Raw genomic sequence first — 24,498 nt, 5'->3', positions numbered from 1 at the left:
GATTCAGTCCAATCATCCTAATGCCTATTAAGTCCTCAGTTACACGTGGTACCCCGAGCGCCTAACTGAAGGGACCACCGCTGTCCGTGTGAGTCGTTCTCCTGACAAAGCTGACAGGCACCTCATCCCCATCGGGCAACAAAACCTGTGATAACTGACAATGAGTAACAACTGGTGCTTTATTTAGAAATTACCCTATGCCAATCTTGAAAGAGGGATATAATATTCACAGAAACAACATTAAGTAAAATAGCTATTTTTAGGGGGGAGGGTATAGCTCAGTGGTAGAGCGCAAGCTTAACATGCACAAGGTCATGGGTTCGATCCCCAGTACCTCCGTTAAATAAAAAATAATGAAAAAAAATTTTTAAAAATAGTTATTCTTAAAACAATTGATGGCTTAGTAAAACTTTTTTATATTAGCGCTATTAAACTAGCCTAAAAATACATTAAGAATCTCAGACCTTTAACCAAAAGGAATTTATTTTGCCCGAAAATTCATCTAGGTGGTAGGAAATACTTTTGAAAATAGTAAACTGATCATTTGCAACTAATATTAATTTACACATTAGTATACTCCCTAGTGGAATATAGTAAATGTATTTATGTGTGTATCAATATTTACATGTACATATACATACATACTTTACATATGTGTGGTTCTTCATTCAGAAGTGCAGTCGTCAGATCACTACCAAAGTGAAAGATATTGATGGTGGTAGAATACTTTCCACGTTAAAAAACTACGGAGGCTGAATAGCTTTTTTAAAATACATATTTTTAAAAATATATTTCCAAATACATCACTTTCTGAAAGGGCATTTAGGGCAATTCAGGGCAAAGCTCCCACAATCTCATATGGGAATAATCACAGTTAGTGTTTTAATGGGTCTCTTTCCTAAACATGTATCTAAATACACACAAAAAATAGCTCTGACTCTTTAACTTAGCCATGGTGGGAAGGGGGGATGGGGGAGAAGGTATTTATGTAGGTGTTTCTGTGTTACACATATGTTATGTGTATATAACATATATATACATAAACTTCAGATCGTAGTGTAAAATTTTTCATTTGTCTTATTCACTTAACACTGTAACATGAATATTTTCCCACAGCTTCACATTCTCTTGAAGAACATGATTTGAAATTATTAAATAGTAGCTCATTGGTTAGCTATACTATAAGTTAGTTAATAATTTTCTCTTATTAGATACCTCAATATTCTAATTTTTCAGTATTATAAGTAGTGCGGCTAATACTATTGTGATGCAAGCGTCTTTGATTATTTTAGGATAAAACCCTAGAAGTACAACTTACGGATAACCATCTCATGGCTTCTGATTCATCGTGCCATATTTCTCTCTTAGTAGACTCAACAATGACCATTTTCCAGGCTTCAAAAAAGCGTGACCTCCCTTTGAACTATTTTATTCACATGATATATTTGAGGTTTTAATATTTTTCTGCTTAAAAAATACATGCTGCTTATAGAAAATATAATCAAATTTATGAAGAGATGTGTATAAATATCCCACATAAAAAGGACCTAGTGGTCCAAAGGCTATTTCTTCTTCTCACTGTCTAAATAAAGAATAGCTTTCATATTTATGATACTTGATCAAAAATACTTTCACCTGTGTTATTTGAGTCTCACAGCATTTGAGAATCATGTAGTTATTACTACCCCCGTTTTACAGATGAAGGAATTGAGGCCCAGCGAGGTGACTGCTCAAGGTCACAGACCTAACAGGAAGCCAGGTGAAGTTTATTCTGTGCCTTCCTCTATGCCTTGATCATTGTCAGCCTGCTCTGTGGCTGGTGCGTATAAAATGGAACAGCTTCTCTGAAGCAAAAGAAAGGGTCAAATTAAGTCAGCTTCTTTTTTTCTTTTCTCTTTTCAGCCTGACTTCATATTTAAACAAGATGAAATAAAAAAATAATTATACAGGTGAATACTTTTCTTCCTAATGGTCTAGAATTGTATAAACATATACATTACTTCAATTTCAAAAAGTAAAGTTTGGCTGGTGTAAATCATGCTTTTGCTTTGATTATACGTGTTTCAGCAAATCTAACTCACTGACTGAACTTGCCTCCTTGGTGAAATCCAAATCCATTGTACTTAGGCTACGCAAATACACTTTTCTTTAATGGTCCCTTGCAGAATAGAATAAGGCATGATCTTGTTAGTCCAACAATTCATTTCTTTGTTTGCAGCATGAACCTCGATAATTAGTAAGTTTGCTCTTTGTATTTTTTCCTCCTTGCTGGCATTTGGTCTATTGTCATAATATTTTTACTTCTGGATTTTAATTAGCTGTCTGATATTATTAACGTTCGCATTACTTAGATGCATTTTCTTAACGTAGCAGCTTATAGTATAGTAACATAATTGTTTCAAAATACAGTGCAAGCTTTTCTTGAAAACTGCTTTCACTGCATTTCAAATGAAATATAGGCCCTCTCCCTAAATCAACCAAGGACAAATGAAACTGGAAGCAAATATGATCAAAACATTCTCCGGACTTGCTACTTTCTCCCTCTGGTTTCTGAGATGCCGCTCCCACTTCAGAGCCCTGCCTTCTCACATTCTGGGCAGGACTCCCCTCCTCTCTCAGCCCCCTAGTCTTCCCACTCCACACGCTTCCCCAGTGTCTACACCCATGCCAGTCACTGCACCGCACTTGCTTTCTGTGCATCAGTGGTGTCTGAAACTCCATCTCTGGTCCAGGCCTCAACCCTGAAGGCCAGACCCTCATACCCAACTGCCTACTTGAAGATCTCATAAATTCTCATTCTCATTCTCATTGTGGCCAAAGCAGAACTCATCACCTTCCCTTCAATCTAGGTGAACAATAATCCCATCCTCCATCTAGGTGTCCAAGGCAGAAAACTCGGAAGCTTTTTAAATCTCTGCTCCCCCATAAACAAACATGAAATCTTAAGAGATTTTATCTTCTAAATGTGTCACAATATGTCCCTGCCTCTCCATGCCCTTCCTATCCAGAGCCACTCTCTTGGACCAATGCTCAGAAAACCTATTCCTTAGAAACCATCTCTCGGCTGTTTTCTCTGCCTGCTAGATCTTCCTCCATACTGTTTCCAGAGTGATCCTTTGAAATATAAGCCTGTATTACTTCACACTTACTAGGATAGTTTTTGTTTTGTTAGTGGAAAATAGGTGTCAGCAAAGATTTGAAGAAATTGGATCTCTTCACACATGCCTGGTGGGAATGTACAACAGTACAGGCACTGTGGAAAACAGTTTGGTAGTTTCTCAAAAACTAAACATAGAATTATCATATGTCCCAGATTCTACTCATAGCTATATACCCAAAAGAACTGAAAGCAGGGACTCAGATATTTGTACATCTATGTTCAGAGCAGCATTATGCACAATAGCCAAAAGGTGGGAACAGCCCAAATGTCCATCAACAAATAAATAGATAAGCCAAGTGTGGTAATATACACACAATGGAATATTATTCAGCCATAAAAAAGAATGAAATTCTGATACACGGTACAACATAGATGAAATTTGAAAACATTACACTAAGTGAAATATGCCAGAGACAAAATGACAAATACTGTATGATTCCATTTATACGAAATACCTAGAATATGCAAATTCATAGAGCTAGAAAGTAAGTTAGAGGTTACCAGGGGCTTGGGGGAAGGGAGGTATGGAGAATTACTGTTTAATGTACAGTATTTGTGACTAGGGTGATAAAAAGTTTTAGAAACAGAGGTGATGGTCACACGACACTGCGAATGTAATTAATGCCGCTGAACTGTATGCTTAAAATGGTTAAAATGAAAAAATGTTAAAAAAATTTTTTTAATAAAAAATTTAAAAAATAAAAAATAAAAATAATTTAAAAAATAAAATAAAATGATTAAAATGGCAAATTTTATGTTATGTATTACTTTAGTACAATAAAAAGATTTTAAGAAAGTAGAAAGACAAGCAAAAATGTTAAAAAAACATCATCTGATCAAATCCTTTTTCATGCTTAAAAGCCTTCCATTTTCCTTACTGCATTCAGGACAATTTTCAATGAATAGATGTATATTCATGTATGACTGAAGAATTGAGCTGTACACCAGAAACTGACACAACATTGTAAACTGACTATAACTCAATTAAAAAAAAAAAAAAGACAGTTTCCAGATTCCTCATTCAGCAGCCCTTCATGGCCTGGTCCACATTCATCCCTCCAGCCTCACAGCTCACCCGCCTCTTCGTGCACCCCCGCTCTACCGTGACCACCACTTGCTGCCCCCGATCAGCAGTGTGCCGCTTCAGACCCTGTGCTTGTGCACAGCTGCTCCTTCTGCCTAAAATGCCTTCTCTACTCCTGCTCTGATTGGCTCATTTCCATTCTTCACTTAAAGCTCAGCTTAAGTCAACATCTCCAGGAAACTGTCCTTCACTCCTGATCCCAGTATTATTTAAATGCCCAACGTTCCTTGTTGCCATAACACCTAGGGTCCCTCCCACAGCAGGTATCATGATGTGTATTACTTACTTGTATCTTTCCCACTTGTACAATTTCTCATGTCTTATGTCTCCTTTCCCCATCTACTGGGTGTCACATAGTAGGTACTCAGTAAATGTTTAATGACCACATTCCAGGCTATCTTCACCAATGATCCTTTTACAGAACCAGCTTTCCACTCAGAACCAACAGGGCTGCAGAAAGGGTGAACCTTCTCACACATTCTTCTTTTTAAAAACATGCAAAACTCAGAGGCTCCACCAGTGAGATCAACTTCCTATCTATTGACGGGCTTTTGCGCCCTGAGTCTCTGGAAAGGATGCTATACAACCAGGGCTTTGTAAAATCCGTGAAGTCCTGTGACATCCCTCATCTCATTAGAGAGAATGGAAGATGCTGGGATGAAAGGGCTGGGGCAGAATGGAGGAGCCCGGGGATAGATAACGAGCCAATCAGTGGGGCAGACGCTCTTTCTGCTGCCACTATACGCCCTCTTCAGGTAGGAATGATGTCCAGTGATGGTCCAGGACTCACCTGCTGCCCCTGGATGCTGATATTTCTACCCCTGTTCGAAAGGAGATAGGTAAAGGGATTCTGAGAAAGCTTTTCCACCACTTTTTCTTTCATGATTCCTGACCTGGAAGGAAGGAGGTCTTGGGTCACCCCTCCTCAGACATGCTGGGAAGCGAAAAGCATGGCTGTCGTCACGTGCTGGAAGCACCCTACCCTGTCCAGCTGCACAGAGACAGGAAGCTGGGCGTGGTGAAAAACTTGCACACCAACAACCAGGCATTCCAACTGGCTGGATAATGTTGGGCAAACAACCTGATATCTCTGAGTCCTAGCTACTTCATTTTCTATAAAGGCAGGCAATTGACTAAATAATCTTTAGCGTTGCCTACTGCCAAAAAAAAAAAAAAATCACTATCTGTCAGTAATTTGCACGTTTCTAGTATTTCCCTTAAAACTGACCTCATCTTTCCATTCACTCTCAAAAAATCACTGTAAGGTCTCAACCATGCCCCACTATATGGCAGAAAATTGTGTGACTCTAGTTTTCACTTTAAAAGCCACAGTCTTATTTAGATATTAAGAAAGAACAATGGTGCTTATGATTCTGGAGAAAAAGGAAGCAAATAAAAAGGACTAACAGTCACTTCTAGCTTCAAGTGAGCAGGGACTACACCGCTAATTTAGCATGTGGAACAGCAAACAGTTCAAAACAGACTGTCACTTGGTCAAACGTAGTCATTTATAATCATTCACATTATTGGAAGACACTAAGAGAATACAGACAACTAAAAACAGCGGGCAATCTTCAAGTCATTTAAATGTGGCTTGGGAAGTGCGTTGGTACCTCCATTTAAATAACACTGATTCTGCTGCCTTGGAAATTGAAACTAAATTATAAAGTATACTGGGAAGAACTAAATTAAAAAGAGCTAAGATGATTCATTATGTCCTCATTTCCCTTCATTCATAACGGAGAACTATCATCGACTTTCACATTTATGTAAAGGACCAGCCTAAAATGAATGGCTCTAGATTGTTATATTTACCTTGCCCTATTATTTTCACCAACTAAACCCTAAATTTGGGGAGGTCATTAGCATATTTGGAACTGCAAGCTGCATTCAGCAAGCAAAATGAACAAGGAGATAACAAGAATCCTTAACACTGATTTTATTATCTGCTTGGCTTAATTAACATGGAAAACAAGTGTTTTATTTAAGAGGCCACAGATGACCAGGGGTCAGTTATTACCTAAATGATGAGTAAGGCGAGAAGCCAGCCAAACGTTCAAGATGTTTTCCTCATGGTTAAGTATTTCGGGTAGGAAGGCAAACATCTCACTGTGACCATAAACGTTAAGCAAATCAACCTTATGTTCCTATGTCTTTCAGACTCCAGATGACCTTCCCGGACACCTAATGACCTTCAGAGTTGGATGAAAAAGTTCCAGATCAGTCAACGGCAGAGGTGGCAGCTGGGTGGATAAATAATTGACCCTAATCTCTTTATGATTTAAAAAGTAATCTCTTTCTTTTTTTCCCCTAGAGTCAAAGGTTTCACAGGGTGAGGGGAACAAATTCGCTTACTGGGATGGGTCTGAATCACTTCCTTTTCGTTTTCTTGGAAACTTGGTCACATGTGGGTTGAAGGTTCCGACAGCTGTTGGTTTTGTCCACGGGCTCAGATGACCGGAAACCATGGAAGCAACACACTGATTCTCTTGGATCAACAGTTTACCTATGAGACAGAAAGCACAAGAAGGCATCTGTTTGAAACATGAACTTTTACTTTACACATATCCTCATCACACATTTAAAATGGCTTTCTACTTTGATACTTTTTAAATGTCAACTAAATAACAACATAACATAAGAAAGACTAAATATACATACCCAAATATTAGTTAGAAATGTATTTGGTCGTCTATATTTTTAAGTTTATTTTCCCCATCTAGTTGTAAGAAACAGACCTGAATATTGCAGGAAATATGGAAAACACAAAAAAAGTAGAAAGGGCAGGGGGAAACCAAATTTCTCCAACCAACACTACTATTTAGAAATACTTCCTTTTGAATTTTTTCTATAATTGTCATTATAGAAGTTAAAATCATAGTGTATATTCTGTTATTTATATATCATTATGATAATAACTTTACAGTGTTGTTACTACAAATTCTTTATAAATGATTCCAATGGTTGCATAACACACCATCATGTATCTGTGGCATAGTTACATAACAATCCTTCTATTGTTGGAATCTATGTTTGTTTTTATTTTTTCACCATTATAAATGTGTATTTTGCTTTTATCTATATGTATAAAGCTTTTTATCTACTGGTTATTTCTTTCATTTTCCATTTATTTCTTTTGGATAGCATCCCAGAAGTGAGTTAACCAGGTCAGGGGACATGAGTATTTTTAATCCTGAATTGCCAAATGAGATAGTAAAATCCTTTTACTCAAGTGTAGTTTATTTAATGTTTTATAAAATGTAAAAATCAGAATCACTGAACTAAAAATAATCTATCGCCCCTATGTAGGCCTCCCTGAATAACTATATTTTCATATTAAAATTGACCTAACGAGTTTAAGCTCATTTGTACCTTACAACATAGAATGAAATATACAAGCAATATTTACAAGGAGAATTCAGTCAACCTACAGTAATACTGGGAGCTTTCTAACACATCTCTATCAATAACAGATAGAGTAAGCATTCAAAAATAATGATTTAGAAAATCTGATCCACACAATGGAAAAACTTGATACAATAGACATATACAGACTGCTAAACCTAGTAGCTTCAAAATCCAGTGTCGTTTATCTTGGGGCACCCATGGGGCATTTATACTGGACCAAAAAGACTGATATTATACATGAAACATCTGATAGGCTGTAATTAGGCTAGACACCATGACAAGAAGATAGCCAGAAAATCCCTATATCTTTGGAAATCAAGAAATACACAAATAACTCATGAGACAAGAAAAATCCCAATGTAAAAATTACAAAATGTGTGGAACTAAATAATAAAAATATTTTACACCAAAATGTGTATAACGAAGGCATTACTTAGAAGGATATTTTAACCATTAATGTTTAAATAAAGAAAGATGGATATCTAATGAGCTAACAATTTAAGAAATTAGGAAAACATGACTAAAATAAATCTAAAGAATTAGGAGAAAAGAAATCATTAAAACAATATCAGAAATAATGAAATAGAATACAAATTAGTATAGATCAAAAAAACTAAACATAGTTTCTTCCAAAAGATTGAAAACTCTAATAACCCTATGACAAGAATTAAAAAAAAGAAAAGAAAGAGGGCATAAAGGAATAAAGATAGGAATAAAGAGGGGGTCATAATTTTAGATGCTCCAGAGGTTTAAAAGATAATAAATTACCTTGAAAAATATTCTTCTAAATATTTAAGAAATTTAGATGAAATGGAAAAATTCCTAAGGAATTTTAACTGACAAAAAATGAAGCAAAAAGAAATAAAAACGAATATTCTTATATTCTTTCTTACACATACTATTCTAATAAATAGAAAAAGAAGGAATACCTTGTCCCTCAAGTCTTTTTTATGAGGTTATATAAGTTTGATATTAAAACCTGATAATGACAGATTTTAGAACGGATAACTATACGCCTGTCTCATTCATGAACAAAGATACAAAAAACACTAGCAAACAAAATTCAGAAATGTATAAAAAGAACAACCCATCATGACCAAAATAGTTTTATCCCAGGAATGCAAGACTGGTTTAATATCTGTAAATTAATCAATATAACTTACCATGGTAACAGCTTAATGGCAAAATATTATTATCTCAATAGACTCAGAAATATCAATAAAGAAATACTGAAAGCATTCTTTTTACAAGTGGAAACAGTATCTTTCGTCCCTACCCTTTTTCAACACTGTATTAGAGGATCTGCCAGTGAAATAAGGCAAGAGAAAGATATATAAAGTATAAGAATTGGAAAGGAAGAAAAAAAATTTTTTTGCTGTTGTTGAGAAATGGTATGATTGAGTATACAGAAAACCCAAAATAACCAACATATAAATTATTAAAATTAGAAAGTGTATCAAGTTGCCGTATGTAAAATCAACACATAAAAATAGCCTTTCTAGATACATGCACCCCAACGTTCAGTCTCATTATTTACAATAGCCAAGACATGGAAACAACCTAAATGTCCAGCAACAGAGGACTGGATAAAGAAGTTGTAGTATATATACACAGTGGAATACTATTCAGCCATAAAAATGATAAAATAATGTCATTTGCAGCAACATGGATGGATCTGGAGATCGTCATACTAAGTGAAGTAAGCCAGAAAGAGAAAGAAAAATACCACATGATATCACTTATATGTGGAATCTAAAAAAAGACAAACGAGAAACATACTCACAGACACAGAAAACAAACTTATGGTTACTGGGGTAGAAGAGGGTGGGAAGGGATAAATTGAGAGTTTGAGATTTGCAGATACACACTAGTATATATAAAATAGATAAACAAGTTCATACGGTATAGTACAGGGAACTATATTCAGTATCTTGTGGTAACTTATGGTGAAAAAGAATATGAAAACAAATATATGTATGTTCCTGTATGACTGAAGCATTATGCTGTACACCAGAAGTTGACATAACAATGCAAACTGACTATACTTCAATAAAAATATATATTTGGATTATAGTTCCCTGTGCTATACAGTATGAACTTGTTGTTAATCTATTCTATACATAGTAGATTGGGAGTTTGAGATCTGCAGGTACTCATATTGTTTTTTAAACCCAAAGAGTAAATACAGACTGTGGACGCCGTGAACTTGGTGTTGCTGAAGATATTTCTTGTACGGAGCCACTGAGCCACTTTCAAGGAACATTTTAATGTTTTCCTTAAGAGAAGGGACGGGGAGTTTCTAATCAAATGCACAGGAGTCCAGACTGACCCTTGTCCTGAACTGTGTGTGAAAAGAGAGATCTTGGTGAAGTATTTAAGAAAGAGTTAAGAAGAAACTTCCCACACACGTTATCTGCCTACAGAGGATTCTCTTTGTTGCAGAGGCAGGAGGGCAGGTAACTGTCCTGATTTCAGAAAGTGGCAGCCACACCAGATAACACACTGGATAACTGATTGAAAGCATCCCTTGGGCACCACGTTTCATGCTCTGGAAAGAACTGTGGCGTCAGACAGCCCAGAAAGAGCTGTTGGGGGCAGGGAACAGCGCCTGGCCTGCCAAAGGCACTGCTTTTCCCCATGGGGAGTGCCTGAGCAGCCCTGCCAGCCCGCACTGATGCCTGAGGACTCTCAGGGAAGAACCTCCCGACTGCACGGACTTGACGGATCTGAGCTCAAGTCCAGCCCCCGCTGCACGGGAGCAGCCCACCGCCGCCACTGACCGTGGGACTGGATGGCCACGAGGGGGCCCCGGGCACAGCAAGAGCACTTTCGTCCAAGCCCCCCGCCAGCCCCCCAGCCCCGACTCACTGTGTGGCTCTAGGTGAGTCGTCCACCCTCTCTGTGGACTCCTCATCCGTAAAACAGAGGTTACGATACAGACTAGAGTTGCCCCACAGAGCTTTTATAAGGAAAAAAAATGAGATCAATGTTGAAGCCTTTTAGAATCTATGAAGTTCTGTTGGAGAGTTATTAGGTATTAATGACTTATGTGAACTGGGTACGTACATCGGGCTCAGGGCCACGTGAAAGATACAGATGGACACGGATTTTTGATGTGTGGTGTAATCGGAATTCAACACCTAGGAGATGTCTCGTCCACAGAGAGAGGAGCTTTCAGTGATAATGTTTTGATCATACTTTCATTATTTAGAAGACTGCATTCACTTTTATTTTATATGTTGAACCTTCACTTCATGCTGTTGCTTCATTCCTTTATATATTTTAGAACTGACACTACAGATGGTCTAGAATAACTCCCTCTTTTTCCAAGAGAGAAGCAGAGTTCCAGAGCCGATCACGTCCCTTGCCCTTTACCACCCAGCCAGACGCTGATGGAGGAAGGAAACTGTTTAAGTCTCCCGACTCCCAGACGGGGCTTTCCTTGGCTAAACCCAAACCTGTCTTCTCTACAGGCTGCTGTTAAGCCACCTCTTTACCATTTCATACATTTGCATTTTTTTTTATACTTAAGTGCTAGCCTTCTGTTGTTGTTGTCAAGTTTAATCTTCTTTGGTCTCACAACACCTTTGGGGATTCAGATTCTGTCTACCAGATTGACTAAGCCTCCTCAAAATATGCCATCCGCAGAAGTGACCAGCATGACACTTACATTTTCAAACCAAACTTCCGGCTAGCATGTTGAACAAAAAAAGCCGAAGAGGGGACGGCAGGGAATGACCAAACACAGTGGAGGCAACGTGAGAGCCCACGTAAGCGTCAGAGAAGTAAGCAAAAGGTCGACACCAGGAAAGGGAGATGAGTGGCTAGGGTGGACTCAAACAGTCACTCAGGAACCACGTAGGGTTGGGGAAAGCAGTCTGGGAGTAAGACTGGAAACAATGCAAGGGTGTCAGAGAGGCTCGGGGATTAAGTTGTGTTAACTGCATGGACTATGTTGATCCTCATGGCTTAAAATGAGCCAGAGGGGAAACTGGTTTCCTATATGACACATCCCTCCTACTAGTAAAGGGAGGCCAGGGATTTCCCAGGCTTGTTCTGTGCAAAGGCATTTATATTCCAGAGAATGTGTGAGGTTAGATGTGCATCTGCTTATATCACTCCCACCGGACTTGGTACTAAAATAAGCAGACGCCCTGGATCTCCTGCATGGCATGGACTAAGGCTGTCTGTACCTGGTCACCAGGGCACAGTGTTCAGGGTGGGACACAAGCCAGTCGCGTGGGTGTGAATGCGAGAAGCTGGATGCAGAGGGATATGAAATGTATGGCCTGTAAACCTTAGAATGAACTCAAAAACCAGTTCTCCAGTTTGCAGCATGACAGGTATAGTCCAACAGGTGCAAAGGGCATGGTGGGAAAAGTCCTAGCCTGTTCCCCTCCTGAGACAGTCACCTGGCGAGTGGAGCTTGTCAGCTGTGGTCCTAGAACGTCCCGCTTTCCATCACTATATATCCATCAAGCTACTATGAAGCAGACGGCGTGCTTTAAGGGCTGGGAATATGATGGTGAGCAGACACTGCTCCTTCATGGAGCTGAAAACCTACTAGATCTTCCTGCGTATCCTGGAGTTCTACCAGGTACTTGCCACAGGTGTGAGTGCTGCTGATGGAACGGTGAAATGGAGAGGAAGGACAAATTATTAGGAAATGGTATCATTTACGCATTTCTGTGAATAAAATCTAGTACGTGATATTAAAGTGTCAAGGTACATAGCCCACTCGTGTGCCTGAGTGACATTCATTGCCAAAGATCTCATTCCTATGGACTTTAACCGTTCCTAAGTTCATTCATTTGTTCACGTGGTTTCTCATCTGATGGAATAGGGAAATGAAGACTCTTCCCGGCTAATTTTTTATTTGCTATTTGATTCAACTATAGTTAAGTACTGCCTTTTAAGTATCTGTTTTGATTTGGAAAAAACAAGTTTTGCTCTTAAACACTACTGTAAAATACTTTTGGAGAAAATCCTTTTTTAAAAAATCTGGTTTTCTGAATTTACAATAAAAGATTAAGAAGAGGGAAAAGGAACAAAAGATATCCTATTCCATTTATTACTCACATTACTGTTAAGAAAACTGAGGCTCAGAGTGTGAAATAAGATGCCCAGCTGTGTGTTACACTGCAGTTTCAATAAAGGAGACAGAAACAACATAAATACAACAGCCTATTTTGGAGAAACAGTTCTCATGCATGTCCCACTCTCAGTCACTACAGAAATTTAAAAAAAAAACAAAAAACCCCAAAACATTTGATGCCATTGGGGAAGGCAGTCCTCCCAATCACTAGCTTTTAGCAAGCAGGGGTCGGGGGCACCTTTCGGGGAGGGCACTATAGTATTGCACTGATACATTGAGAAAAGCTATAAACACAGTGGGTCAGGATTTCACTAAGACATTTTTTCAAAGATCAAGAGTAGTGAGCTACTTTAAGCCTCCAATGTAGTCTTGAGAAACAGACCAAGATGGCTGAGATGAAATTTCAGGCAGGAATACCAGTCAGGCAGCCAAGCACTGCAGTAAATCAGACCAGCCAGAAGAGCGACAAAGGTGGGGATTCCAACACTATTGTAGGTGGGACCACAAATTAAATCATCTTTCACTGATTCCTTGCATTCCAGGCACCATAACCTTTACACACCTGATCTGACACAATCTTCACACCAGCCCTATAGTGATGGTCTGGCCTATGCGGAGACAGGCTCAAAAAAATTAGGCTAACTTGTGTGATGGTCTTTTTCCTGTGTCAGCTTGGCTGGCTGCAGTCCTCAGTGACTCAAACACTAATCTAAGTGATGCTGTTGAAGGTTGTTTGTGGATGTGATTAAACTCCATAATCAGCTGATCTTAATAAAGAAGATTATCCTAGATTAGGATTAGGGTTAGAGTTAGGGTGAGGGTTACCTAGGGTTGTGCTAGATAATCTGGGTGGGCCTGATTTAATCAGTTGAAAGGCCTTAAAAACAGAGTCGAGGCTTCCTTGGAGGAACTCCACCTATGGCCGGCTGCTTCAGTCTGTGCCGGGGCTCTGGCCTGCCTTTCCTGATGGCCTGCCCTACCGATTCCAAACTTGCCTGGCCTGCTCGCACATTTGCATAAGCTGATTGCTTGTAATAAATCGCGAATATACATATCTCCCACTGGTTCTGCTCCTCCGGTTGAACCCTGCCTGATACACATGCCAAAGATCACACAGCTATTAGGTGACAAAGCTCAGATTCTCTCAAAGCCAAAAGTAGGCCAGGATTCCACAGTCCCTCCCAACAGAAGAAGCTCAGTTTTAGACATCAGCATATCACAGAAACGGCACCTCACCCAAAGGGCTAGCAGGGCACTGAAGCAGAGGCTAAAAGCTCTGAGGCCAGTCTCCTTGGGTTCAAATCCTGCTTCTGCTACTTAACTATACAAACTTGACCTCGGGCAACGTCCTTAAATCCTGTGTCTCAATTTCCTTGTTGGAAACATGGAACAATAATGGTACCTACTTTACATATTTGCTGAGGATTCACTGAATTATACCACATAAAGCATTTAGACACCTAGCACATAGTAAGTACTCAATAGAAGTTAAGAGTTATCAGCTACTTGGTAGAACCAAAAAGTGAGAATGGTCCACGCTAAGCTTTTGAAACGGGGCAAAGGGGGAGTAGAAACAGCCAGGATGACTGTAAGGAAAGGGGAGTCACGGGAAACCACTCAGTCGTTACGCAGAACATAATCAAATGATATAAGCACCAAAGAATGCTTTCCTGTTGATGACAATTCCAGAAAAGGCCAACGTTTCATAAGCACTATAACCTAAGCCAGGGATGGGCAAAAGCAAGAACAAGTCGTTCACCAGGATTTGTTCCACATGGAAACAGAACAGTCCCCTAACTTGCTCCAGGCCTGATTGATCCTCACGCATAAGAAGAATGCAGCGTTCAGCATTTTCAGCATCAGCAGATTTCTCCAAAAGGCACACAAACATATTTAGATTCTGATGGTTTACGCCGACGTCATTGTTACACAGGAAAGTACAATTCTTGCAGGTTATGAGTACACAGAAAACACGACGGAGGCTAGTGTCATGATTAATATTAGGCATGATTGGAGATGCCAAGTTTGATACAGAAACTATAAAAGACACAGTGGTTCCTGACATCAAAAGTATCAACAAAATAATAAGATATCTTCAGTTAGCTTTGAGTGGAAAAATTCATCATTGTTCACAAAAATACTTGTGTATCTTTTCACCAAATGGCGATTATTCTAGAAAGAAGAAAGACCCCTTAAAAGGGGGTTCGGATCGGAAGGAAGCACCGACATTGCAACCAGAAAACGCTAAAGTTCTACAAACAAACTGAAACCATGAGTTTTAAAAGTAATAAAACCCATGTGACATTTCTTACTTTAATATTACCTAGGTATACATGATACACCATAGTTATAATGATGATCAGATCTAAAGCTGCCTGCAGGCTGTTCCTAAGCACATAGCTGATACAAAATTATTTAAAAGCCCCTTCATAAATATCCCAGATGTCTTCTAAAATTCGAGGTGTGAATTTGAACATCCAAGATCTGGCTGCTTTGCTTAAAACCACATGTCCCAGAGGTAGCCATGATCACTGTCAAAAAGGCACTGACAAGCCAAAAGTGCTGGTGAAACTCAAGGTTGAAAACTGAAGAAAGGAGAATTGTCCTCAAGAAGCCACTAGCCCCAGGATGCGTGGAAAATAGGGTTTGGTCTCTCTTTTCTAGGTCAGTGTTGCTGCCTGGATGACTCATTACAGCAGAGATGGCCCACCTAGAACGCAATGGCGTTTGTCTCCTTGGTAGTGTGAGCATAGCCTACCTTTGGGGACCATGTCACTCAGAGAGGAAATCCAATTCTCCAACCAGGGAGCTAGTAAGAGAAATAAATGTAGGGCTGGAGGTCGTGTTCAATATTTTAATCAAAACTCCCTCCAGATCGTTAACAATGATTAATCTTCACAATCTTTTACTCATTTAAACCTCTGTTGATCTCTGCTCTGTGAAGTGTTCAGGTTCAGTTCTGGACATTGTACCCTGATCTATCTTTTTAAATCTGTGTTTCTGTAAAACACATATGGGTTTGGTACTATCTAGACTCAACAGCAATCTCTTCTCCCTACATCCTCCTCTCCTGGGTGGAGGGGAAGATGAAGAGGTATTTTGATGCTAACGCTCCTGCTTTTAAGTAACGTGTAAGCCACAGATCCTCTACATTGTATCTGAGTCCAATTAAGAACGTCTGATGTCATCACACATAGGTGTTTCCAGGTGTGCTCTTTTCACATCAGGAACATGTTCAGGTGTGCAGGACGCTGGATTCCTTTTGGTTTATGAACCTTCACTGTTCATATTGGAAGCCAAGGCTGAGGGTATCGTTCAGCTCTGTCGCACATGGCTGCATGGGAAGGGTCTGAGAGCAGACCTGGAGAACATGCCCATGTCGGGAGCACGTCAGTGATGGGGACAGTGGAACAACCCAGGTCATTACGTTAACAGACAACGGAAGTCCAGAAACCTGCTTCCCAAGGGGCTGCCATGGGAATAAGTGAAATTGCACTTGTGATGCTTTTCAGAGGAAAGAATGTGAAATGGATTTAAAGATATAAGCAGCTACTTCTTTTCAAGGAAAAGATGAGAGAAAGCTGTGGCCCAGATGGACCTGGAGTGAAGGCTGAGACCACAAAACCAATTATCAGGCAGGATACTTTTTTTCCTTTCTGATCAGAAATACGCCACAAGTAGCCTTTCAGGGTGATACAAAGCTCAACTACTGAGCAGGAACCAAAAAAAAAAAAAAGATGCACGGACCTTTCCTTTAGAAGGCGAGGCGAGTCACCAGCCTGTAACTCAGGCTTCTGTGTTAACAGTCCCGCCACATCACAGGCGGGGGGCGGGGGGGAGAGCCCTCCAGGACACTAACGAGGCAGTGACTCCTTCCTCTTCCACTTGTCCGGGCCAGAGCCGCAGGATCCTCGCACCGCTTCTTCCAAGCGTGTCACTGACGAGTTTCCATATCTACGCCTAGTCTCTGCCCTGAAGGACCCTCTTCTCCACCGCCTCCGTAGAATTTTCTGTCCATCAATACTAAAGCTGGCCCCTTCTCTGAAGCCTTCTGTGAGTCCCTCCCTCCCCCATGAACTAGATAATTTCTTCCAACTTTGGATGGGGAGGCTCCCTCCTAGCAGTTAAACTATAGATTTCACCGGTTCTGTCTTGTATGACACATGTTTGGCTGCTTTCCACCTTGCCTCATACGTTTTATAAGCTCTTTAACCCTTCTGCTTCCTTTATCAGTTTCTTCGTCTCTGCCTGGAACAGGAGTACGTACATTCATTCATACTTTATGAATGAACCAGCCCTGCTGGCACCTCAAACCATCATTCACTTAAAAACAATAAAACTTTACTAGGCACTTAACAGGTGCAAGGAGTGGAAGATCGCAAAGGTGAGGAAGAACCCATCCTGCTCTCCTGGGAACATGCAGCCCAAGGATGGAGCTAAGATACGTACCTAAATAAGCCGGGGCAAGCAGGCACACGTGTTCTCATAGGAACACAAAAAACTACAGTGTGGAAACAGGAGAGGAGCGAGAATCATTTCCATGCGGCGGGGTGAGGGTGGGGATGGGCGAAGGTTCTGGGAAGGGTTCGTGAGAAGAGGAAAAATCATCTGCTGAAGGTCAGATCTCACTAAATAGTTTGTAAGCATCTCATTTAATTCACACATAACTCTCCAAGTTAGGTTTTTTTTAATCCCCATTTTATAGGCAAGGAAAATGGGGCTCAGAGAAGTTAAGTAATTCAACCAATCTCACATGGCTAGTAAATACACTGACACCCACATTCCCAATGGCCTGGCTCCAAAGCTCATGCTGATTTTCCTACAGTGGCTCCCCTCCTCCACAGGCAGATGAAACACAGTGACACCTGAGCTCAGCCTTCAAGCCCACACAAGGCTTCTTCAGGCTGGACTGGAGGGAGGGGAGGGAGGGGAGGAAGGGGAGGGAGGGGAGGCAGGGCAGGGCTCTCCAGGGGCAGCCAACAGCTTGAGCGAAGGCCTGGATGTGGGAGAGTTTAAACCCTATGGGGAAAGGCAGACTTCCTCGCGTACTGAGTCTAGGATGTACGAGGGACACATAGCCGAGATGTTTTGGAAGAGAAAGCTAGTGGGTGGTACCCCACTTCCCCTGTGATACGCTTGCAGCAGATGGTAAAGTGTATTTCCTATCTAAGTAAAAAAATTAATAACTATTGTAAGTAAAACATCTTGAGTGTATTGGAAACTGCTGCTTTATGGCAGTCATCTTGACGCTCAGTTGTAAATGTCTTGTAATGCAAACCATGTTGAGTGGAAGAATGTTTCTCTTTACGCTTCCTTTTCCTTTTCATCTTTGTTTTTCTCCCTCTGTAAAGGTACTATCTGGAGATTTAAACCATAACATTTAAGACTAGAGAAACGAAATACCAATAATTTACTTAGGTAAATGACCAACTTCCTATCACGCCAACCAACATTTAAGTATTTTCAAGTGAGAATCTCAATGTTATATAACTGGACTGGATTTAAATATTTCGAGAAGTTTTCAAACATTGTAAGTTTAAAAACTGAGAGCAGGGTAAATGAGATCTTATTAGCCTAAAACGATATAATATAAATAGTATATTGTATCACGGACCAGTAAGTGTGACTTGACCCAAGGAAGAGATGAAAACAGGGTAGGGGAGCGTGCGTAGCTAAGTGCTTTGTAAATTCGCAGTACATACTCAGAAATACTACACACTACTACAGAGGACATCTTTCACCTGTGGTCCCAGGTCCACCAAGAGCTTAAATTCCAGGTTCTTCTAAGTTCTTACAGCCTCCTGCCACCGGGAAAGAGAGAGGCACGAGGGGAAGCAGGGATCTGGCAGGAGCCCCTCAAGTTAGCACACTCGCAAAAAACCAGAACAGGAAACCGCTGTCTCCCAGGGAGGGCAGATGGCTCGGGTCCACTTGCCTCCTGCGAGGCACCCGGCTCACTGAGCCCCTGACTAATGACCCCAATCCCAGGCCCTTGAGTAACTCAGCTGTCCCGGCGGCACACTGGAGGTCTTCAATTAAATGGGAAAACAGACATTAGGGCTACAGAATGAAATGTGATTACCTTGTGGATGATGACCCGAACGCTATGTACAGGGAGAGACTTTAAAAGGATGCTCTACTCAATGTTCACTGCACAGAAAGAGATCACGCTTTTTAGAACCAGGAAGTCTTCCACAAACGAAAAAGTAAACTGAGATCACTGTATTCACTCATATTTTGGCTTTCCCATGTATTTTAAACATTTAAACATCTTTTTTTTCCCCTGGAGTCAAACTTTTATGGATAGCAGTCTCTACCCTGCCTTCCTTCTCTCCCCTCCGCTCCTCAGCTCCAGCCCTCCTCACCCCTCATCACTCTTTCCCCTGTGCTCCTTTTTTATCTTCCCTCTCTCCTCCTCCTCCCATCTCCCTCTCCCTCATCTCTTCCCACTCTGTCCTCCCCTCTTCAGCCTGTCTTCCCTCACCCCTCCCCCTTCTTTCCTCCTCTCTCTTTCCTCCCCCTAAAACATGTGAAAAGTAACGTTAGTGCATCCTGGTTTATCCTGAGTAATGCACTTTCAGGCTGAAACTCTGCCTCAGGATCTAGGCCAGGAGGAGTTTATGCAAAGTTGATTGGGACATCAATGGAACTCTTGATGCCTGAGTCACAGAAATGAATGTAAGCCACTCTAATTGCAGACGTACATCTCAAAAGAATTTGGTCTGATAACATCACAGGTGAAAACATGAGTCTGTTAAAAAAAAAAGTGGGGGGGAAGGTGACAAAGCTGCCCCTCAGATGCCTAGACCCGAGACTAAGTCTGGCAGTCAGTCTTGGGAACGGGCTGCCCCACCCCCAAGATCGCCTGCTCACTAACACCAAGGATTCTGGAATCATTTACCAGGAGGACGCCCAGTCACTTGGCAGCTTGCTTAATCTTGGTGTTTACCAGAAGCCTGCCAAAAAAAGTCAGTGAGCAGGCAATTATGTTAGACACCCGCTGATCTTTGGCGGCCATCTTCAAAACCGGCCCACCAATTTTTTCCAACAGTGACACCAAACCATAAGGGGTTTTCTCTGCACCACCAGTCTTAGATTTATATTTTATCAGGAGGGCCCTCATGTCAACCAACCTCCTAGGAAAAAGGAATCTGCAGGGATTTTGTGCCAGGAAAAAAAAAATTCAAATGGCCCTGGATTCTGATACAGACACCTCTTTTGTTTTGTTTTTCCCTCCAGTAACGGGAGAAGTAGAAACAATATTTTTTTGCTCCCTCTTTCGGTAAAGCAGCATCTCGAAGTGAGTGTGCCCTGGTCATCAACCATCTAGGGAGACAGAAAAGGAGGGCAGCCTGCGCAGGAGCCACAGCTTTCAACTTCAGTTTTGCCACTTTCTGGCTAACATGGGACAGACTCAGTTTTCTCATCTCATCTCATCTTGAATGGGACCAGGGCTGCTGTGAGACTAATGGCAGAATCCCTTATGAAATGCCTGGTACGTAACAGAACCTCAGTAAATGCTGGCCCTCCCAGCCCCCACTGAAACTTCACCCCTCTTACCCAAGAAAGATTAATTTTGATCATTCCCAACCTAACACCTGGCATTCAGCCAAACGGCAATAAACTTCTCTGTCCAAAAAGTTGTCATATGTCCTTAAAACTTAACTGGTGAAAACCCCTCTTTGAATTAGTAGGTACATTTTTCATATCTCCTTCCTTTTTTCAGTAAAGCCCAAATATTCTTTAAATTTGGCCAATTTTAACTTGTGTGCAACGACCCTTTCTTAATAGACTAAACAAGAGTCATTACTTTCACAAAGCAAATTGAAACTGTAAATTAATGACTATATTAAGCTATCATTTATGGAGTACATACTGGGCGAAGCATTTTTTATGTATTTAAATGCATTTATATCTCATTTAATCCGAACAATCCTATAAAAACAGATACTATAATTATCCCCATTTTACAGATGAAGAAACTAAGGCTAAATAACTTAACCCGGGTAACAAAGTAAAGGGCAGAGTTCAGTCACAGCCAGAGCAGAGAGGATGTCTGAGCTTAACACCGTGCATAATGCCTTCTCTTTTCAAACCAGTGCTCATGTTGTAATATCATCCAGAAAGACTTCAAATATTCAAATAAGAGAATTTTAGAAATCTCCCCACGATCCAAATCCCCACAACTGTATTCGATTTTCCAAAGCACTGCTTCTCATTGCTAAACTCATCACAATATTAGAAAAGGAGAGTGGAGATTTAAGAAACTGCTTCCCTGAATTTCTCTCTGCCAGTCTATCTTCCTTTATTTCTGTTTTTTTTTTTTTTTTGCCACCTCCTGTTTGTCTTAAGTAACAAATATTTTATGATCAACCCATAATTGAGTAGTCCCTTGGAAGAGACCACGGAATATCGCCAGCGAATACTGGAGAGAGGAAAAAGACATAGCAACGCTCCCAGCTCCATTCACCAAAAACTCTAAAAAAAAAAAAATACATATAACAAAACAAAGCAAATTCCACTGACGGCTTCCCTTACGCTGTAATGGCAAAAGACAAGAGCCGCCTCTCGCTAAGGAGAGCTGTCGCGGTGCAATCCGTTTCTGAGGCTAAGAGATGCGAGGGACCTGCCTCCTCGCGCGCCCTGCCCGCCGCACCGCGGGGCAGTTTTTGGAGGGGGAGCAGAAGTGAGCATTTCCAGTTCAGAGACGATGGGCTCGCACGAGCTCCTTCAATGGCTGATGACAACCGGTTTACACAAGAGAAAAATGAAATCTAAGGAGTCCGCGCAGCAATCCCTGCAGACCGCGAAGTGGACGCCCAGCGGGGGGCGAGGGAGGCTGCTCGCCATCACGGGGTGGATGGTACTTCGCCACTCACCTTTGCCCAAACGTCCAGCCTGGGGCCAAGAAATGAGGCTACGAAAGCCGGCGGCGACCCGGGGCGTCACTCCCCACCTCCGGCTCCCGGAGAGGACCCGCTGGGCGCGGCGCCGCACCTGTGTCGCAAGGGACGCCCTTGGCCCCCGGAGCCAATCGGAGGTGATGCCTGACCCGAGGGCCCCCCGCAAAGCGCTCCCACCTGGAGTCGCCGCGCCCGCCCCCCGCCCCCCGGCCGGACCCGAGCGCCTTCCGTGCGCCGGGCGCCGCGCCCCCACCTGGAGCCTCACCTCTCGCCGCCGCCGCCGCCGCCTCCTCCGCCGCCATCGCACGAGCCACCCGGCCGGCTCCGCAGCCCCGGGGCGAGCAGCATGGAGCGCTCGCGGCCCGCCCTGCGCCGGCCCAGGCGGCGGCCCCGGGGCGGGGGCGCCGGCACCCGCGGGGCTCTGCCGGGTGCCGCGGCGGCCGCCACTGCAGCCCCCCGGGCGCGCGGCCGGCGCCGACCCTCCGCCCGGCCGGCCGGGGTCCCGAGTGTGCGGCTGGGGCTCGCCCGCACGCCCCGGGAGAAAGGGACCGCGCGCGGGGAGGAGCCACGGCGGCCCCGCCCCGCCGACCCCTGCGGCTGGAGGCAAAGTGCGAAAGGCTGCCGACGTAGCACCTTGAGCTTTTCTGGAAAGCGGCCTATTTAAAACAGTTTTCCACGATCACTTTAAGATTCGTTGTCTGCCAGCTGTTCTGGAGGTTGGAGTTGGTTCCTCTGCGGGGAGAAGTGAAGGATGGATGGAGATCATCCATGGTGGGGGCTACGGAGCGGGGAGTGCGGGGGAGCTGGAAGCGGGACTTCCCGGGCCCCCTTTTCTTTTCTGCCGTGGAAGGGCTTAACTGCAGAGACGAGGGTACGATGACCGAGGGGGGTCACCGAAGAAGCCGTTGGGGATCCTGCAACGGTTGGGTAACTCCAGAAGCAAGATCCTTGGGGGCTCACTTGACGGCCCCCCATCATACGCTGGTTGGCTCCCCGCCCACGGGCCCCTCGGGTGCCTTGGTTACAGTTCGTCTAGTAGAGGCAGTGCGGGAAAGGAACGGCAGGGAAAACACCAAAGCGTCGCAGCAACCAGCCTAAATCTATTAATTTTCCTACCAGGGCGCTGCATCACAGCATCTTAACTAGTTGCATTTTATGTCCTGAGGGCCACTGGGCGCGGGTGTGGGGCGCGCGTTCCTGGGCGGAAGAAGGCGTGGCCCGGGGAGAACTGTTGCAGCGTTGAGCGCGGACTGGTCTCCTGCTCGGGAGTGGAAGGAGGTCCTGCCCTCAGTAACACACACCGAGACACGTCTCCAAAACCATTCTTGAAACATCCCCGTCCTAGCTTTGACTTGGAACTCAACCCGAAATCCACGGACACGACACCAACTTAGGCTGACAGCTCAGAAAGAAAAATCCTACGGACAGCCTAGCAGATAGTCTTGAACTCTGGCTTAGGTTTCCTGAACGTGTTCGGACTCTGGCTTTCCAGACAAGTGTACGCAGTTTTGAGGTAGTTTACCCAGACTGTAGTCGGGGAGGCGGGGAGATTCTCTTAGACCCGCACATGTGTTCAAGGAGGCTGGCTGCCTTCACGGCGAAGTGAAATTGCTGGTTGAGATGTGCAGTACAGACTGTTTCCCTTACAAACATTTTCCTCTTTGTCATCTCATGTGAGCCTCCCAACAACTTTGTGAGGTGGTTGAACACTTACAATTCTTCTCAGTAGGCAAACAGCGGTTCAGAGATGAGTCTTTTGTCCACGATCTCTCCGTAGACGGCAGGAGCCAGATGGTAAAAGTCAGATCTCCTTCTTAGGAGTTCATCCGTGGTGTTGTTACACGCTTGCAGGTCGGTCATCGCAGTCCTCGTTTCTTAGGAACGATGATTCACTGCCACCAGAAGCCTGAAAGCAAGAGAGAGGAACCCAGAACCTACATAAGATAGCAGGAAATGTAAGGCACAAGGAGAAGTTAGACCCACAAGATTCCTTGGGGGCAAATCACTCTCATAGTTTAGTATGTATTCCCCCGATTGTTCAAGTTTAATTCTACTTGGTACTTCTTTACATTCTGGAGCTTTATTTCCTAAGACATGATTTTTTTTTTAAGAGTAGTTCTATTTATTATACCTCATAGGATAAGGTAGAGTCGCATAATATCTTGACAGATAGATAGTAAAGTAATTGCTCATTTCCAACTATTGGTCTTTTCGTTTTTCTCCTTGGGCAAAGTATAAGCAAATGCTTTGAAACATAACTTGCGGAGTGCATGGTATAGTTCCTTGGGGTCAGTGTGGTTTCCTTGCCAAAAGCCCAGGAATGGCTTTGCTCTTCACGAAGCATCACTGATCTTGGGGGAACTTGGTTTGTTCAGCAGTTTGCTTCACTGCCAAGTACTCAGGCGAGAGCAGTACTGGCTTTAGGAACCACTGCCTTGCACACCATCAATTCCACTTCTTGTCAACCTCCTGTGGGGACTGTAACAATGTAATTTAGGTTGGGGTTTCCTTGAAGGTCACTTAGACATTTCAGTTGGTTCAGGACAAAAAAAAAAAAAAAAATCGACCTGCTTCAGAGGGTAGTTAAATTGAAGATACCATTTCAGTGATGCATAAAAGTAAGTAACAACTACCCATTAACTAGCTCCTAAGTGACTGAGGAAAATAATTAAATTACTAATATTTAAAACTACACTTTCTTCCTCAACACTCCCCCTCCCAACCCCCAGCAGTCTATGGAGGGTGAACACTGGGTAAGATTCCTGGATGTGCGGAGCAGGCTGATGAGTAGGGGTGCAGTTAGGAGAAAGGGGTGGGGGGCAAATGTGTTTAGAGGGATAGATGGCCT

At 42.6% G+C, this 24,498-nt stretch overlaps 1 protein-coding gene across 3 annotated transcripts in view; it reads right to left on the bottom strand.

The window, feature by feature from the left end:
- The window catches only part of BMAL2 (basic helix-loop-helix ARNT like 2), a 58,215-nt gene extending 36,001 nt beyond the window's left edge, over window positions 1-22,214 (bottom strand). For 2 of the 3 annotated variants that reach the window (XM_074357246.1, XM_074357247.1), the window contains exons 1-2: window positions 21,916-22,214; window positions 6,600-6,750 (exon numbers count right to left, since the gene is read on the bottom strand). In XM_074357246.1, coding sequence (XP_074213347.1) covers window positions 6,600-6,750; window positions 21,916-21,952 — 188 coding nt within the window. In that variant the 5' untranslated portion in view covers window positions 21,953-22,214. Of the gene's footprint in view, window positions 1-6,264; window positions 6,412-6,599; window positions 6,751-21,915 lie in introns of those variants that run through there. The other variant, XM_045510352.2, reaches the window with a different exon arrangement.
- Window positions 22,215-24,498: the final 2,284 nt, after the last annotated feature.

This window comes from Camelus bactrianus, chromosome 34, assembly GCF_048773025.1.
Source record: "Camelus bactrianus isolate YW-2024 breed Bactrian camel chromosome 34, ASM4877302v1, whole genome shotgun sequence".
Classification (NCBI taxonomy): domain Eukaryota; kingdom Metazoa; phylum Chordata; class Mammalia; order Artiodactyla; family Camelidae; genus Camelus; species Camelus bactrianus.
The sequence above is the reverse complement of the archived record's forward strand: the minus strand, read 5'-3'. Positions and strand labels throughout refer to the sequence as shown.